The sequence below is a fragment of the Salmo salar genome, chromosome 09, assembly GCF_965601325.2.
Source record: "Salmo salar chromosome 09, fSalSal1, whole genome shotgun sequence".
Lineage (NCBI taxonomy): Eukaryota > Metazoa > Chordata > Actinopteri > Salmoniformes > Salmonidae > Salmo > Salmo salar.
In genome coordinates, this window is record NC_138299.1 from 151,823,075 (window position 1) to 151,842,661 (window position 19,587).

The window sequence follows — 19,587 nt, forward strand, 5'->3', positions numbered from 1 at the left end:
ACTCTATATCACTATACACCACTCTATATAACTCTCTACATCACTCTATATCACTATACACCACTCTATATAATTCTCTACATCACTCTATACACCACTCTATATAACTCTCTACAGCACTCTATATCACTATACACCACTCTATATAACTCTCTACACCACTCTATATCACTATACACCACTCTATATAATTCTCTACATCACTCTATACACCACTCTATATAACTCTCTACAGCACTCTATATCACTATACACCACTCTATATAACTCTCTACACCACTCTATATCACTATACACCACTCTATATAACTCTCTACATCACTCTATATCACTATACACCACTCTATATAACTCTCTACATCACTCTATATCACTATACACCACTCTATATAACTCTCTACATCACTCTATACACCACTCTATATAACTCTCTACAGCACTCTATATCACTATACACGACTCTATATAACTCTCTACACCACTCCATATCACTATACACCACTCTATATAACTCTCAACACCACTCCATATCACTATACACCACTCTATATAACTCTCAACACCACTCTATATCACTATACACCACTCTATATAACTCTCTACATCACTCTATATCACTATACACCACTCTATATAACTCTCTACATCACTATACACCACTCTATATAATTCTCTACAACACTATACACCACTCTATATAACTCTCTACAGCACTCTATATCACTATACACCACTCTATATAACTCTCTACATCACTATACACCACTCTATATAACTCTCTACATCACTCTATATCACTATACACCACTCTATATAACTCTCTACATCACTCTATATCACTATACACCACTCAATATAATTCTCTACATCACTCTATACACCACTCTATATAACTCTCTACAGCACTCTATATCACTATACACCACTCTATATAACTCTCTACATCACTCTATATCACTATACACCACTCAATATAATTCTCTACATCACTCTATACACCACTCTATATAACTCTCTACATCACTATACACCACTCTATATAACTCTCTACATCACTCTATATCACTATACACCACTCTATATAACTCTCTACATCACTCTATATCACTATACACCACTCTATATAATTCTCTACATCACTCTATACACCACTCTATATAACTCTCTACAGCACTCTATATCACTATACACCACTCTATATAACTCTCTACACCACTCTATATCACTATACACCACTCTATATAACTCTCTACATCACTCTATATCACTATACACCACTCTATATAACTCTCTACATCACTCTATATCACTATACACCACTCTATATAACTCTCTACATCACTCTATACACCACTCTATATAACTCTCTACAGCACTCTATATCACTATACACGACTCTATATAACTCTCTACACCACTCCATATCACTATACACCACTCTATATAACTCTCTACATCACTCTATATCACTATACACCACTCTATATAACTCTCTACACCACTCTATATCACTATACACCACTCTATATAACTCTCTACATCACTCTATACACCACTCTATATAACTCTCTAAAGCACTATACACCACTCTATATAACTCTCTACACCACTCTATATCACTATACACCACTCTATATAACTCTCTACATCACTCTATATCACTATACACCACTCTATATAACTCTCTACATCACTATACACCACCCTATATAACTCTCTACACTCTATATCACTATACACCACTCTATATAACTCTCTACATTACTCTATATCACTATACACCACTCTATATAACTCTCTACATCACAATATACACCACTCTATATAACTCTCTACAGCACTCTATATCACTATACACGACTCTATATAACTCCCTACACCACTCCATATCACTATACACCACTCTATATAACTCTGAACACCACTCTATATCACTATACACCACTCTATATAACTCTCTACACCACTCTATATCACTATACACCACTCTATATAACTCTCTACATCACTCTATATCACTATACACCACTCTATATAATTCTCTACATCACTCTATACACCACTCTATATAACTCTCTACAGCACTCTATATCACTATACACCACTCTATATAACTCTCTACATCACTCTATATCACTATACACCACTCTATATAACTCTCTACATCACTATACACCACTCTATATAACTCTCTACATCACTCTATATCACTATACACCACTCTATATAATTTTCTACATCACTCTATACACCACTCTATATAACTCTCTACAGCACTCTATATCACTATACACCACTCTATATAACTCTCTACACCACTCTATATCACTATACACCACTCTATATAACTCTCTACATCACTCTATATCACTATACACCACTCTATATAACTCTCTACATTACTCTATATCACTATACACCACTCTATATAACTCTCTACATCACAATATACACCACTCTATACAACTCTCTAAAGCACTCTATATCACTATACACGACTCTATATAACTCTCTACACCACTCCTTATCACTATACACCACTCTATATAACTCTCAACACCACTCTATATCACTATACACCACTCTATATAACTCTCTACACCACTCTATATCACTATACACCACTCTATATAACTCTCTACATCACTCTATATCACTATACACCACTCTATATAACTCTCTACATCACTATACACCACTCTATATAATTCTCTACATCACTATACACCACTCTATATAACTCTCTACAGCACTCTATATCACTATACACCACTCTATATAACTCTCTACATCACTCTATATCACTATACACCACTCTATATCACTATACACCACTCTATATAACTCTCTACATCACTCTATATCACTATACACCACTCTATATAACTCTCTACATCACTCTATATCACTATACACCACTCTATATAATTCTCTACATCACTCTATACACCACTCTATATAACTCTCTACAGCACTCTATATCACTATACACCACTCTATATAACTCTCTACACCACTCTATATCACTATACACCACTCTATATAACTCTCTACATCACTCTATATCACTATACACCACTCTATATAACTCTCTACATCACTCTATATCACTATACACCACTCTATATAACTCTCTACATCACTATACACCACTCTATATAATTCTCTACATCACTATACACCACTCTATATAACTCTCTACAGCACTCTATATCACTATACACCACTCTATATAACTCTCTACATCACTATACACCACTCTATATAACTCTCTACATCACTCTATATCACTATACACCACTCTATATAACTCTCTACATCACTCTATATCACTATACACCACTCTATATAATTTTCTACATCACTCTATACACCACTCTATATAACTCTCTACAGCACTCTATATCACTATACACCACTCTATATAACTCTCTACACCACTCTATAGCACTATACTCCACTCTATATAACTCTCTACATCACTCTATATCACTATACACCACTCTATATAACTCTCTACATCACTCTATATCACTATACACCACTCTATATAACTCTCTACATCACTCTATACACCACTCTATATAACTCTCTACAGCACTCTATATCACTATACACGACTCTATATAACTCTCTACACCACTCCATATCACTATATTCCACTCTATATAACTCTCAACACCACTCTATATCACTATACACCACTCTATATAACTCTCTACATCACTCTATATCACTATACACCACTCTATATAACTCTCTACATCACTATACACCACTCTATATAATTCTCTACATCACTATACACCACTCTATATAACTCTCTACATCACTCTATATCACTATACACCACTCTATATAACTCTCTACATCACTCTATATCGCTATACACCACTCTATATAACTCTCTATATCACTATACACCACTCTATATAACTCTCTACACCACTCTATATCACTATACACCACTCTATATAACTCTCTACATCACTCTATATCACTATACACCACTCTATATAACTCTCTACACCACTCTATATCACTATACACCACTCTATATAACTCTCTACATCACTCTATACACCACTCTATATAACTCTCTACATCACTCTATATCACTATACACCACTCTATATAACTCTCTACACCACTCTATATCACTATACACCACTCTATATAACTCTCTACATCACTCTATACACCACTCTATATAACTCTCTACAGCACTCTATATCACTATACACCACTCTATATAACTCTCAACACCACTCTATATCACTATACACCACTCTATATAACTCTCAACACCACTCTATATCACTATACACCACTCTATATAACTCTCTACAGCACTCTATATCACTATACACCACTCTATATAACTCTCTACACCACTCTATATCACTATACACCACTCTATATAACTCTCTACATCACTCTATACACCACTCTATATAACTCTCTAAAGCACTATACACCACTCTATATAACTCTCTACACCACTCTATATCACTATACACCACTCTATATAACTCTCTACATCACTCTATATCACTATACACCACTCTATATAACTCTCTACATCACTATACACCACCCTATATAACTCTCTACATCACTATACACCACTCTATATAACTCTCTACAGCACTCTATATCACTATACACACTCTATATAACTCTCTACACCACTCTATATCACTATACACCACTCTATATAACTCTCTACATCACTCTATATCACTGTACACCACTCTATATAACTCTACATCACTCTACATCACTATACACCACTCTATATAATTCTCTACATCACTATACACCACTCTATATAACTCTCTACATCACTCTATATCACTATACACCACTCTATATAACTCTACATCACTCTATATCGCTATACACCACTCTATATAACTCTCTATATCACTATACACCACTCTATATAACTCTCTACACCACTCTATATCACTATACACCACTCTATATAACTCTCTACATCACTCTATATCACTATACACCACTCTATATAACTCTCTACACCACTCTATATCACTATACACCACTCTATATAACTCTCTACATCACTCTATACACCACTCTATATAACTCTCTACATCACTCTATATCACTATACACCACTCTATATAACTCTCTACACCACTCTATATCACTATACACCACTCTATATAACTCTCTACATCACTCTATACACCACTCTATATAACTCTCTACAGCACTCTATATCACTATACACCACTCTATATAACTCTCAACACCACTCTATATCACTATACACCACTCTATATAACTCTCAACACCACTCTATATCACTATACACCACTCTATATAACTCTCTACAGCACTCTATATCACTATACACCACTCTATATAACTCTCTACACCACTCTATATCACTATACACCACTCTATATAACTCTCTACATCACTCTATACACCACTCTATATAACTCTCTAAAGCACTATACACCACTCTATATAACTCTCTACAGCACTCTATATCACTATACACCACTCTATATAACTCTCTACACCACTCTATATCACTATACACCACTCTATATAACTCTCTACATCACTCTATATCACTATACACCACTCAATATAATTCTCTACATCACTCTATACACCACTCTGTATAACTCTCTACAGCACTCTATATCACTATACACCACTCTATATAACTCTCTACACCACTCTATATCACTATACACCACTCTATATAACTCTCTACATCACTCTATATCACTATACACCACTCAATATAATTCTCTACATCACTCTATACACCACTCTGTATAACTCTCTACAGCACTCTATATCACTATACACCACTCTATATAACTCTCTACACCACTCTATATCACTATACACCACTCTATATAACTCTCTACATCACTCTATATCACTATACACCACTCTATATAACTCTCTACATCACTCTATATCACTATACACCACTCTATATAACTCTCTACATCACTCTATACACCACTCTATATAACTCTCTACAGCACTCTATATCACTATACACCACTCTATATAACTCTCTACACCACTCCATATCACTATACACCACTCTATATAACTCTCAACACCACTCTATATCACTATACACCACTCTATATAACTCTCTACACCACTCTATATCACTATACACCACTCTATATAACTCTCTACATCACTCTATATCACTATACACCACTCTATATAACTCTCTACATCACTCTATATCACTATACACCACTCTATATAACTCTCTACATCACTATACACCACTCTATATAATTCTCTACATCACTATACACCACTCTATATAACTCTCTACAGCACTCTATATCACTATACACCACTCTATATAACTCTCTACATCACTATACACCACTCTATATAGATGTCAGCTATGCATCGTGTTGCTAACTTGGTAGCTAAGTGGCTAAATGTCAGCTATGCATCATGTTGCTAACTTGGTAGCTAAGTGGCTAGATGTCAGCTATGCATCATGTTGCTAACTTGGTAGCTAAGTGGCTAGATGTCAGCTATGCATCGTGTTGCTAACTTGCTAGCTAAGTGGCTAGATGTGAGCTATGCATCGTGTTGCTAACTTGGTAGCTAAGTGGCTAGATGTCAGCTATGCATCATGTTGCTAACTTGGTAGCTAAGTGGCTAGATGTCAGCTATGCATCGTGTTGCTAACTTGGTAGCTAAGTGTCTGGATGCCAGCTATGCATCGTGTTGCTAACTTGGTAGCTAAGTGGCTAGATGTCAGCTATGCATCGTGTTGCTAACTTGGTAGCTAAGTGGCTAGATGTCAGCTATGCATCGTGTTGCTAACTTGCTAGCTCAGTGGCTAGATGTCAGCTATGCATCGTGTTGCTATCTTGGTAGCTAAGTGGCTAGATATCAGCTATACATCGTGTTGCTAACTTGCTAGCTAAGTGGCTAGATGTCAGCTATGCATTGTGTTGCTAACTTGGTAGCTAAGTGGCTAGATGTCAGCTATGCATTGTGTTGCTAACTTGGTAGCTAAGTGGCTAGATGTCAACATCAAGCTTCTTGGTCACAGCAGAAACATCGAATCTCCTCCTGAATCAAGATCCATGTTTCCTAAATTGTTTTTGCGTCAAAACATTTTTTTAATAATAATAATAGCGCCACTTTGTGTGCACTTCCGGTAATACCGTATACCACGGTATGGTACAGAAATGATTTGAACATCTGGACACCACCCAACTCTACCTGTGAGTGTGTGTGTGGAGGTGTGTTAATAATATGTATGGAGGTGTGTGTGTGTTAATAATATATACGGAGGTGTGTGTGTGTGGAGGTGTGTTAATAATATGTATGGAGGTGTGTGTGTAGGTGTGTTAATAATATGTATGGAGGTGTGTGTGTGTGTGTGTGTGTGTGTGTGTGTGTGTGTGTGTGTGTGTGTGTGTGTGTGTGTGTGTGTTAATAATATGTATGGAGGTGTGAGTGTGTGTGTGTGTGTTAATAATATGTATGGAGGTGTGAGTGTGAAGGTTTGGAAAGACATTCTCATGAAACTACTTCTGTGTGTGTACGTGTGTGTACGTGTGTGTGTGTACGTGTGTACGTGTGTGTGTGTTCTCACCTTGGCAGAGGTCTCGTACCATCCCACAAAACCGTTCTCCTGACAGAATTTCTCCATCTGGATCCCATTGTTGGTCAACACATCCTGCCCCTGGTCGCACTTATTAGCCAATAGCACAGCGGCCACATTTTTCCCATTGGCCAGCGTGAGTTTAGAGTCCAGGTCCTCCTTCCACTTGGTGACGGCCTCGAAGGAGGACGGCCGCGTCACATCAAACACGATGAACGCCCCCATGGCCTCACGGTAGTAAACCCGGGTCATGTTCCCAAACCGCTCCTGACCTGACACACACACACACACACACACACACACACACACACACACACACACACACACACACACACACACACACACACACACACACACACACACACACACACACACACACACACACACACACACACACACACACACACAGTATTGTTAGTTAGTACTGATAGCAGTAGTAGGACTGAACGCTATACCTTATCCTTGTGATAAAACCTGTGCCTTGTTGCCACACCAACCCTGACCCTAATACCATATCATAAGCCCTGGGAACACCACTGAGATGAAGGTTACTTTAGGCGGTAAACAACCATTTGCCTCAGGGCAAAAAGTCGACTACACAGTCCTGGTCACAGTCCTGGTCACAATCGTAGAGGGTCACATTCATGAATCAATCCTGGTAAAATACGACAACGTGGACAGACAGGGTACATCTCACGCCACACATAGATCAAATATACAGTACCAGTCAAAAGTTTGGCACACCTACTCATTCAAGGGTTTTTCTTTATTTTTACTATTTTCTACATTGTAGAATTAAACTATTAAATAACACATATGGCAAAGTGTTAAACAAATCAAAATATATTTTAGATTTCAGATTCTACTAAGTAGCCACCCTTTGCCTTGATGACAGCTTTGCACGCTCTTTGCATTCTCTCAACCAGCTACAATGCTTTTCCAACAGTCTTGAAGGACTTCCCACATATGCTGAGCACTTTTTGGCTGCTTTTCCTTCACTGTGCGGTTCAACTCATCCCAAACCATCTGAATTGAGTTGAGGCTGGGTGATTGTGGAGGCCACAATCCATCACTCTGGGCTGGGTGATTGTGGAGGCCGCACTCCATCACTCTCCTTCATGGTCAAATAGCCCTTACACAGCCTGGAGGTGTGTTGGGTCATTGTCCCGTTGTAAAACAAATCATAGTCCCACTAATCACAAACCAGATAGGATGTTGTATTGCTGGGGAATGCTGTGGTAGTCATGCATGTTAAGAATTCTGAAATAAATCACAGGCAGAGTCACCAGCAAAGCACCCCTACACCTCCACCCCCATGCTTCATGGTGGGAACCACACATGTGGAGATCATCCGTTCACCTATTCTGTGTCTCACAAAGACACGGCATTTGGAACGGCATTTGGAATAATCGCACATTTGGACTCATCAGACCAAAGGACAAATTTCCACCGGTCTAAGATCCATTGCTCGTGTTTCTTGGCCCAAGCAAGTCTCTTCTTCTTATTGGTGTCCTTTAGTAGTGGTTTCTTTAAAGCAATTCGACCATGAAGGCCTGATTCACACAGTCTCCTCAGAACAGTTGATGTTGAGATGTGTCTGTTACTTGAACTCCGTGAAGCATTTATTTGGGCTGTAAATTCTGAGGCTGGTAACTCTAATAAACGTATCCTCTGCAGCAGAGGTAACTCTGGGTCTTCGATTCCTGTGGCGGTCCTCATGAGAGCCAGTTTCATCATAGCGCTTGATGGTTTATGCGACTGTACTTGAAGAAACTTTCAAAGTTCTTTAAATGTTCCATATTGACTGACCTTCATGTCTTAAAGTAATGATGGACTGTCATTTGTCTTTGCTTATTTGAGCTGTTCTTGCTATAATATGGACTTGGGATTTTACCAAATAGGGCTATCTTCTGTATACCACCCCTACCTTGTCACAAAACAACTGATTGGCTCAACGCATTAAGAAGGAAAGAAATTCCACAAATCAACTTTGAACAAGGCACACCTGTTTTTTGAAATGCATTCCAGGTGACTACCTCATGAAGAGAGAGAGAGAAAGAGAGAGTGGGGAAAGGAAGAAAGAGAGGGAGAAGGAGAGAGAAAGAGGTAGACCATCAGAGAAAGAGGGAGACCACCAGAGAGAGAGAGAAAGAGGGAAACCACCAGAGAGAGGGAGACCACCAGAGAGAGAGAGAAAGAGGGAGACCACCAGAGAGAGAGAGAAAGAGGGAAACCACCAGAGAGAGGGAGACCACCAGAGAGAGAGAGAAAGAGGGAGACCACCAGAGAGAGAGAGAAAGAGGGAGACCACCAGAGAAAGAGGGAGACCACCAGAGAAAGAGGGAGACCACCAGAGAAAGAGGGAGACCACCAGAGAAAGAGGGAGACCACCAGAGAGAGAGAGAGAAAGAGGGAGACCACCAGAAAGAGAGAAAGAGGGAGACCACCAGAGAGAGAGAGAGAAAGAGGGAGACCACCAGAGAGAGAGAAAGAGGAAGACAACCAGAGAAAGAGGGAGACCACCAGAGAGAGAGGGAGACCACCAGAGAGAGAGGGAGACCACCAGAGAAAGAGGGAGACCACCAGAGAGAGAGGGAGACCACCAGAGAAAGAGGGAGACCACCAGAGAGAGAGAGAAAGAGGGAGACCACCAGAGAGAGGTCATAGGTGTGTAAATTCCTATGCTAACAGCAGTGTAATAAGTGGAATCTGCTACTCTGACTCCGTCTCCAATCACTGTCTCCTATAGTCACTATGAAAGCTGTTTACCAGTGTTCTGATGTTATCACTGTCTCCTATAGTCACTATGAAAGCTGTTTACCAGTGTTCTGATGTTATCACTGTCTCCTATAGTCACTATGAAAGCTGTTTACCAGTGTTCTGATGTTATCACTGTCTCCTATAGTCACTATGAAAGCTGTTTACCAGTGTGTTCTGATGTTATCACTGTCTCCTATAGTCACTATGAAAGCTGTTTACCAGTGTTCTGATGTTATCACTGTCTCCTATAGTCACTATGAAAGCTGTTTACCAGTGTTCTGATGTTATCACTGTCTCCTATAGTCACTATGAAAGCTGTTTACCAGTGTTCTGATGTTATCACTGTCTCCTATAGTCACTATGAAAGCTGTTTACCAGTGTTCTGATGTTATCACTGTCTCCTATAGTCACTATGAAAGCTGTTTACCAGTGTTCTGATGTTATCACTGTCTCCTATAGTCACTATGAAAGCTGTTTACCAGTGTTCTGATGTTATCACTGTCTCCTATAGTCACTATGAAAGCTGTTTACCAGTGTTCTGATGTTATCACTGTCTCCTATAGTCACTATGAAAGCTGTTTACCAGTGTTCTGATGTTATCACTGTCTCCTATAGTCACTATGAAAGCTGTTTACCAGTGTTCTGATGTTATCACTGTCTCCTATAGTCACTATGAAAGCTGTTTACCAGTGTTCTGATGTTATCACTGTCTCCTATAGTCACTATGAAAGCTGTTTACCAGTGTTCTGATGTTATCACTGTCTCCTATAGTCACTATGAAAGCTGTTTACCAGTGTTCTGATGTTATCACTGTCTCCTATAGTCACTATGAAAGCTGTTTACCAGTGTTCTGATGTTATCACTGTCTCCTATAGTCACTATGAAAGCTGTTTACCAGTGTTCTGATGTTATCACTGTCTCCTATAGTCACTATGAAAGCTGTTTACCAGTGTTCTGATGTTATCACTGTCTCCTATAGTCACTATGAAAGCTGTTTACCAGTGTTCTGATGTTATCACTGTCTCCTATAGTCACTATGAAAGCTGTTTACCAGTGTTCTGATGTTATCACTGTCTCCTATAGTCACTATGAAAGCTGTTTACCAGTGTTCTGATGTTATCACTGTCTCCTATAGTCACTATGAAAGCTGTTTACCAGTGTTCTGATGTTATCACTGTCTCCTATAGTCACTATGAAAGCTGTTTACCAGTGTTCTGATGTTATCACTGTCTCCTATAGTCACTATGAAAGCTGTTTACCAGTGTTCTGATGTTATCACTGTCTCCTATAGTCACTATGAAAGCTGTTTACCAGTGTTCTGATGTTATCACTGTCTCCTATAGTCACTATGAAAGCTGTTTACCAGTGTTCTGATGTTATCACTGTCTCCTATAGTCACTATGAAAGCTGTTTACCAGTGTTCTGATGTTATCACTGTCTCCTATAGTCACTATGAAAGCTGTTTACCAGTGTTCTGATGTTATCACTGTCTCCTATAGTCACTATGAAAGCTGTTTACCAGTGTTCTGATGTTATCACTGTCTCCTATAGTCACTATGAAAGCTGTTTACCAGTGTTCTGATGTTATCACTGTCTCCTATAGTCACTATGAAAGCTGTTTACCAGTGTTCTGATGTTATCACTGTCTCCTATAGTCACTATGAAAGCTGTTTACCAGTGTTCTGATGTTATCACTGTCTCCTATAGTCACTATGAAAGCTGTTTACCAGTGTTCTGATGTTATCACTGTCTCCTATAGTCACTATGAAAGCTGTTTACCAGTGTTCTGATGTTATCACTGTCTCCTATAGTCACTATGAAAGCTGTTTACCAGTGTTCTGATGTTATCACTGTCTCCTATAGTCACTATGAAAGCTGTTTACCAGTGTTCTGATGTTATCACTGTCTCCTATAGTCACTATGAAAGCTGTTTACCAGTGTTCTGATGTTATCACTGTCTCCTATAGTCACTATGAAAGCTGTTTACCAGTGTTCTGATGTTATCACTGTCTCCTATAGTCACTATGAAAGCTGTTTACCAGTGTTCTGATGTTATCACTGTCTCCTATAGTCACTATGAAAGCTGTTTACCAGTGTTCTGATGTTATCACTGTCTCCTATAGTCACTATGAAAGCTGTTTACCAGTGTTCTGATGTTATCACTGTCTCCTATAGTCACTATGAAAGCTGTTTACCAGTGTTCTGATGTTATCACTGTCTCCTATAGTCACTATGAAAGCTGTTTACCAGTGTTCTGATGTTATCACTGTCTCCTATAGTCACTATGAAAGCTGTTTACCAGTGTTCTGATGTTATCACTGTCTCCTATAGTCACTATGAAAGCTGTTTACCAGTGTTCTGATGTTATCACTGTCTCCTATAGTCACTATGAAAGCTGTTTACCAGTGTGTTCTGATGTTATCACTGTCTCCTATAGTCACTATGAAAGCTGTTTACCAGTGTTCTGATGTTATCACTGTCTCCTATAGTCACTATGAAAGCTGTTTACCAGTGTTCTGATGTTATCACTGTCTCCTATAGTCACTATGAAAGCTGTTTACCAGTGTTCTGATGTTATCACTGTCTCCTATAGTCACTATGAAAGCTGTTTACCAGTGTTCTGATGTTATCACTGTCTCCTATAGTCACTATGAAAGCTGTTTACCAGTGTTCTGATGTTATCACTGTCTCCTATAGTCACTATGAAAGCTGTTTACCAGTGTTCTGATGTTATCACTGTCTCCTATAGTCACTATGAAAGCTGTTTACCAGTGTTCTGATGTTATCACTGTCTCCTATAGTCACTATGAAAGCTGTTTACCAGTGTTCTGATGTTATCACTGTCTCCTATAGTCACTATGAAAGCTGTTTACCAGTGTTCTGATGTTATCACTGTCTCCTATAGTCACTATGAAAGCTGTTTACCAGTGTTCTGATGTTATCACTGTCTCCTATAGTCACTATGAAAGCTGTTTACCAGTGTTCTGATGTTATCACTGTCTCCTATAGTCACTATGAAAGCTGTTTACCAGTGTTCTGATGTTATCACTGTCTCCTATAGTCACTATGAAAGCTGTTTACCAGTGTTCTGATGTTATCACTGTCTCCTATAGTCACTATGAAAGCTGTTTACCAGTGTTCTGATGTTATCACTGTCTCCTATAGTCACTATGAAAGCTGTTTACCAGTGTTCTGATGTTATCACTGTCTCCTATAGTCACTATGAAAGCTGTTTACCAGTGTTCTGATGTTATCACTGTCTCCTATAGTCACTATGAAAGCTGTTTACCAGTGTTCTGATGTTATCACTGTCTCCTATAGTCACTATGAAAGCTGTTTACCAGTGTTCTGATGTTATCACTGTCTCCTATAGTCACTATGAAAGCTGTTTACCAGTGTTCTGATGTTATCACTGTCTCCTATAGTCACTATGAAAGCTGTTTACCAGTGTTCTGATGTTATCACTGTCTCCTATAGTCACTATGAAAGCTGTTTACCAGTGTTCTGATGTTATCACTGTCTCCTATAGTCACTATGAAAGCTGTTTACCAGTGTTCTGATGTTATCACTGTCTCCTATAGTCACTATGAAAGCTGTTTACCAGTGTTCTGATGTTATCACTGTCTCCTATAGTCACTATGAAAGCTGTTTACCAGTGTTCTGATGTTATCACTGTCTCCTATAGTCACTATGAAAGCTGTTTACCAGTGTTCTGATGTTATCACTGTCTCCTATAGTCACTATGAAAGCTGTTTACCAGTGTTCTGATGTTATCACTGTCTCCTATAGTCACTATGAAAGCTGTTTACCAGTGTTCTGATGTTATCACTGTCTCCTATAGTCACTATGAAAGCTGTTTACCAGTGTTCTGATGTTATCACTGTCTCCTATAGTCACTATGAAAGCTGTTTACCAGTGTTCTGATGTTATCACTGTCTCCTATAGTCACTATGAAAGCTGTTTACCAGTGTTCTGATGTTATCACTGTCTCCTATAGTCACTATGAAAGCTGTTTACCAGTGTTCTGATGTTATCACTGTCTCCTATAGTCACTATGAAAGCTGTTTACCAGTGTTCTGATGTTATCACTGTCTCCTATAGTCACTATGAAAGCTGTTTACCAGTGTTCTGATGTTATCACTGTCTCCTATAGTCACTATGAAAGCTGTTTACCAGTGTTCTGATGTTATCACTGTCTCCTATAGTCACTATGAAAGCTGTTTACCAGTGTTCTGATGTTATCACTGTCTCCTATAGTCACTATGAAAGCTGTTTACCAGTGTTCTGATGTTATCACTGTCTCCTATAGTCACTATGAAAGCTGTTTACCAGTGTTCTGATGTTATCACTGTCTCCTATAGTCACTATGAAAGCTGTTTACCAGTGTTCTGATGTTATCACTGTCTCCTATAGTCACTATGAAAGCTGTTTACCAGTGTTCTGATGTTATCACTGTCTCCTATAGTCACTATGAAAGCTGTTTACCAGTGTTCTGATGTTATCACTGTCTCCTATAGTCACTATGAAAGCTGTTTACCAGTGTTCTGATGTTATCACTGTCTCCTATAGTCACTATGAAAGCTGTTTACCAGTGTTCTGATGTTATCACTGTCTCCTATAGTCACTATGAAAGCTGTTTACCAGTGTTCTGATGTTATCACTGTCTCCTATAGTCACTATGAAAGCTGTTTACCAGTGTTCTGATGTTATCACTGTCTCCTATAGTCACTATGAAAGCTGTTTACCAGTGTTCTGATGTTATCACTGTCTCCTATAGTCACTATGAAAGCTGTTTACCAGTGTTCTGATGTTATCACTGTCTCCTATAGTCACTATGAAAGCTGTTTACCAGTGTTCTGATGTTATCACTGTCTCCTATAGTCACTATGAAAGCTGTTTACCAGTGTTCTGATGTTATCACTGTCTCCTATAGTCACTATGAAAGCTGTTTACCAGTGTTCTGATGTTATCACTGTCTCCTATAGTCACTATGAAAGCTGTTTACCAGTGTTCTGATGTTATCACTGTCTCCTATAGTCACTATGAAAGCTGTTTACCAGTGTTCTGATGTTATCACTGTCTCCTATAGTCACTATGAAAGCTGTTTACCAGTGTTCTGATGTTATCACTGTCTCCTATAGTCACTATGAAAGCTGTTTACCAGTGTTCTGATGTTATCACTGTCTCCTATAGTCACTATGAAAGCTGTTTACCAGTGTTCTGATGTTATCACTGTCTCCTATAGTCACTATGAAAGCTGTTTACCAGTGTTCTGATGTTATCACTGTCTCCTATAGTCACTATGAAAGCTGTTTACCAGTGTTCTGATGTTATCACTGTCTCCTATAGTCACTATGAAAGCTGTTTACCAGTGTTCTGATGTTATCACTGTCTCCTATAGTCACTATGAAAGCTGTTTACCAGTGTTCTGATGTTATCACTGTCTCCTATAGTCACTATGAAAGCTGTTTACCAGTGTTCTGATGTTATCACTGTCTCCTATAGTCACTATGAAAGCTGTTTACCAGTGTTCTGATGTTATCACTGTCTCCTATAGTCACTATGAAAGCTGTTTACCAGTGTTCTGATGTTATCACTGTCTCCTATAGTCACTATGAAAGCTGTTTACCAGTGTTCTGATGTTATCACTGTCTCCTATAGTCACTATGAAAGCTGTTTACCAGTGTTCTGATGTTATCACTGTCTCCTATAGTCACTATGAAAGCTGTTTACCAGTGTTCTGATGTTATCACTGTCTCCTATAGTCACTATGAAAGCTGTTTACCAGTGTTCTGATGTTATCACTGTCTCCTATAGTCACTATGAAAGCTGTTTACCAGTGTTCTGATGTTATCACTGTCTCCTATAGTCACTATGAAAGCTGTTTACCAGTGTGTTCTGATGTTATCACTGTCTCCTATAGTCACTATGAAAGCTGTTTACCAGTGTTCTGATGTTATCACTGTCTCCTATAGTCACTATGAAAGCTGTTTACCAGTGTTCTGATGTTATCACTGTCTCCTATAGTCACTATGAAAGCTGTTTACCAGTGTTCTGATGTTATCACTGTCTCCTATAGTCACTATGAAAGCTGTTTACCAGTGTTCTGATGTTATCACTGTCTCCTATAGTCACTATGAAAGCTGTTTACCAGTGTTCTGATGTTATCACTGTCTCCTATAGTCACTATGAAAGCTGTTTACCAGTGTTCTGATGTTATCACTGTCTCCTATAGTCACTATGAAAGCTGTTTACCAGTGTTCTGATGTTATCACTGTCTCCTATAGTCACTATGAAAGCTGTTTACCAGTGTTCTGATGTTATCACTGTCTCCTATAGTCACTATGAAAGCTGTTTACCAGTGTTCTGATGTTATCACTGTCTCCTATAGTCACTATGAAAGCTGTTTACCAGTGTTCTGATGTTATCACTGTCTCCTATAGTCACTATGAAAGCTGTTTACCAGTGTTCTGATGTTATCACTGTCTCCTATAGTCACTATGAAAGCTGTTTACCAGTGTTCTGATGTTATCACTGTCTCCTATAGTCACTATGAAAGCTGTTTACCAGTGTTCTGATGTTATCACTGTCTCCTATAGTCACTATGAAAGCTGTTTACCAGTGTTCTGATGTTATCACTGTCTCCTATAGTCACTATGAAAGCTGTTTACCAGTGTTCTGATGTTATCACTGTCTCCTATAGTCACTATGAAAGCTGTTTACCAGTGTTCTGATGTTATCACTGTCTCCTATAGTCACTATGAAAGCTGTTTACCAGTGTTCTGATGTTATCACTGTCTCCTATAGTCACTATGAAAGCTGTTTACCAGTGTTCTGATGTTATCACTGTCTCCTATAGTCACTATGAAAGCTGTTTACCAGTGTTCTGATGTTATCACTGTCTCCTATAGTCACTATGAAAGCTGTTTACCAGTGTGTTCTGATGTTATCACTGTCTCCTATAGTCACTATGAAAGCTGTTTACCAGTGTTCTGATGTTATCACTGTCTCCTATAGTCACTATGAAAGCTGTTTACCAGTGTTCTGATGTTATCACTGTCTCCTATAGTCACTATGAAAGCTGTTTACCAGTGTTCTGATGTTATCACTGTCTCCTATAGTCACTATGAAAGCTGTTTACCAGTGTTCTGATGTTATCACTGTCTCCTATAGTCACTATGAAAGCTGTTTACCAGTGTTCTGATGTTATCACTGTCTCCTATAGTCACTATGAAAGCTGTTTACCAGTGTTCTGATGTTATCACTGTCTCCTATAGTCACTATGAAAGCTGTTTACCAGTGTTCTGATGTTATCACTGTCTCCTATAGTCACTATGAAAGCTGTTTACCAGTGTTCTGATGTTATCACTGTCTCCTATAGTCACTATGAAAGCTGTTTACCAGTGTTCTGATGTTATCACTGTCTCCTATAGTCACTATGAAAGCTGTTTACCAGTGTTCTGATGTTATCACTGTCTCCTATAGTCACTATGAAAGCTGTTTACCAGTGTTCTGATGTTATCACTGTCTCCTATAGTCACTATGAAAGCTGTTTACCAGTGTTCTGATGTTATCACTGTCTCCTATAGTCACTATGAAAGCTGTTTACCAGTGTTCTGATGTTATCACTGTCTCCTATAGTCACTATGAAAGCTGTTTACCAGTGTTCTGATGTTATCACTGTCTCCTATAGTCACTATGAAAGCTGTTTACCAGTGTTCTGATGTTATCACTGTCTCCTATAGTCACTATGAAAGCTGTTTACCAGTGTTCTGATGTTATCACTGTCTCCTATAGTCACTATGAAAGCTGTTTACCAGTGTTCTGATGTTATCACTGTCTCCTATAGTCACTATGAAAGCTGTTTACCAGTGTTCTGATGTTATCACTGTCTCCTATAGTCACTATGAAAGCTGTTTACCAGTGTTCTGATGTTATCACTGTCTCCTATAGTCACTATGAAAGCTGTTTACCAGTGTTCTGATGTTATCACTGTCTCCTATAGTCACTATGAAAGCTGTTTACCAGTGTTCTGATGTTATCACTGTCTCCTATAGTCACTATGAAAGCTGTTTACCAGTGTTCTGATGTTATCACTGTCTCCTATAGTCACTATGAAAGCTGTTTACCAGTGTTCTGATGTTATCACTGTCTCCTATAGTCACTATGAAAGCTGTTTACCAGTGTTCTGATGTTATCACTGTCTCCTATAGTCACTATGAAAGCTGTTTACCAGTGTTCTGATGTTATCACTGTCTCCTATAGTCACTATGAAAGCTGTTTACCAGTGTTCTGATGTTATCACTGTCTCCTATAGTCACTATGAAAGCTGTTTACCAGTGTTCTGATGTTATCACTGTCTCCTATAGTCACTATGAAAGCTGTTTACCAGTGTTCTGATGTTATCACTGTCTCCTATAGTCACTATGAAAGCTGTTTACCAGTGTTCTGATGTTATCACTGTCTCCTATAGTCACTATGAAAGCTGTTTACCAGTGTTCTGATGTTATCACTGTCTCCTATAGTCACTATGAAAGCTGTTTACCAGTGTTCTGATGTTATCACTGTCTCCTATAGTCACTATGAAAGCTGTTTACCAGTGTTCTGATGTTATCACTGTCTCCTATAGTCACTATGAAAGCTGTTTACCAGTGTTCTGATGTTATCACTGTCTCCTATAGTCACTATGAAAGCTGTTTACCAGTGTTCTGATGTTATCACTGTCTCCTATAGTCACTATGAAAGCTGTTTACCAGTGTTCTGATGTTATCACTGTCTCCTATAGTCACTATGAAAGCTGTTTACCAGTGTTCTGATGTTATCACTGTCTCCTATAGTCACTATGAAAGCTGTTTACCAGTGTTCTGATGTTATCACTGTCTCCTATAGTCACTATGAAAGCTGTTTACCAGTGTTCTGATGTTATCACTGTCTCCTATAGTCACTATGAAAGCTGTTTACCAGTGTTCTGATGTTATCACTGTCTCCTATAGTCACTATGAAAGCTGTTTACCAGTGTTCTGATGTTATCACTGTCTCCTATAGTCACTATGAAAGCTGTTTACCAGTGTTCTGATGTTATCACTGTCTCCTATAGTCACTATGAAAGCTGTTTACCAGTGTTCTGATGTTATCACTGTCTCCTATAGTCACTATGAAAGCTGTTTACCAGTGTTCTGATG

The 19,587-nt window shown here is 38.6% G+C and overlaps 1 protein-coding gene across 1 annotated transcript in view; it reads right to left on the reverse strand.

The window, feature by feature from the left end:
• LOC106598434 (ras-related protein Rab-38) overlaps positions 1 to 19,587 on the reverse strand; it is a 76,388-nt gene that overhangs the window by 23,861 nt on the left and 32,940 nt on the right. Inside the window, exon 2 of the mRNA XM_045687099.2 lies at positions 7,637 to 7,917. Coding sequence (XP_045543055.1) covers positions 7,637 to 7,917 — 281 coding nt within the window. The remainder of the gene's footprint in view (positions 1 to 7,636; positions 7,918 to 19,587) is intronic.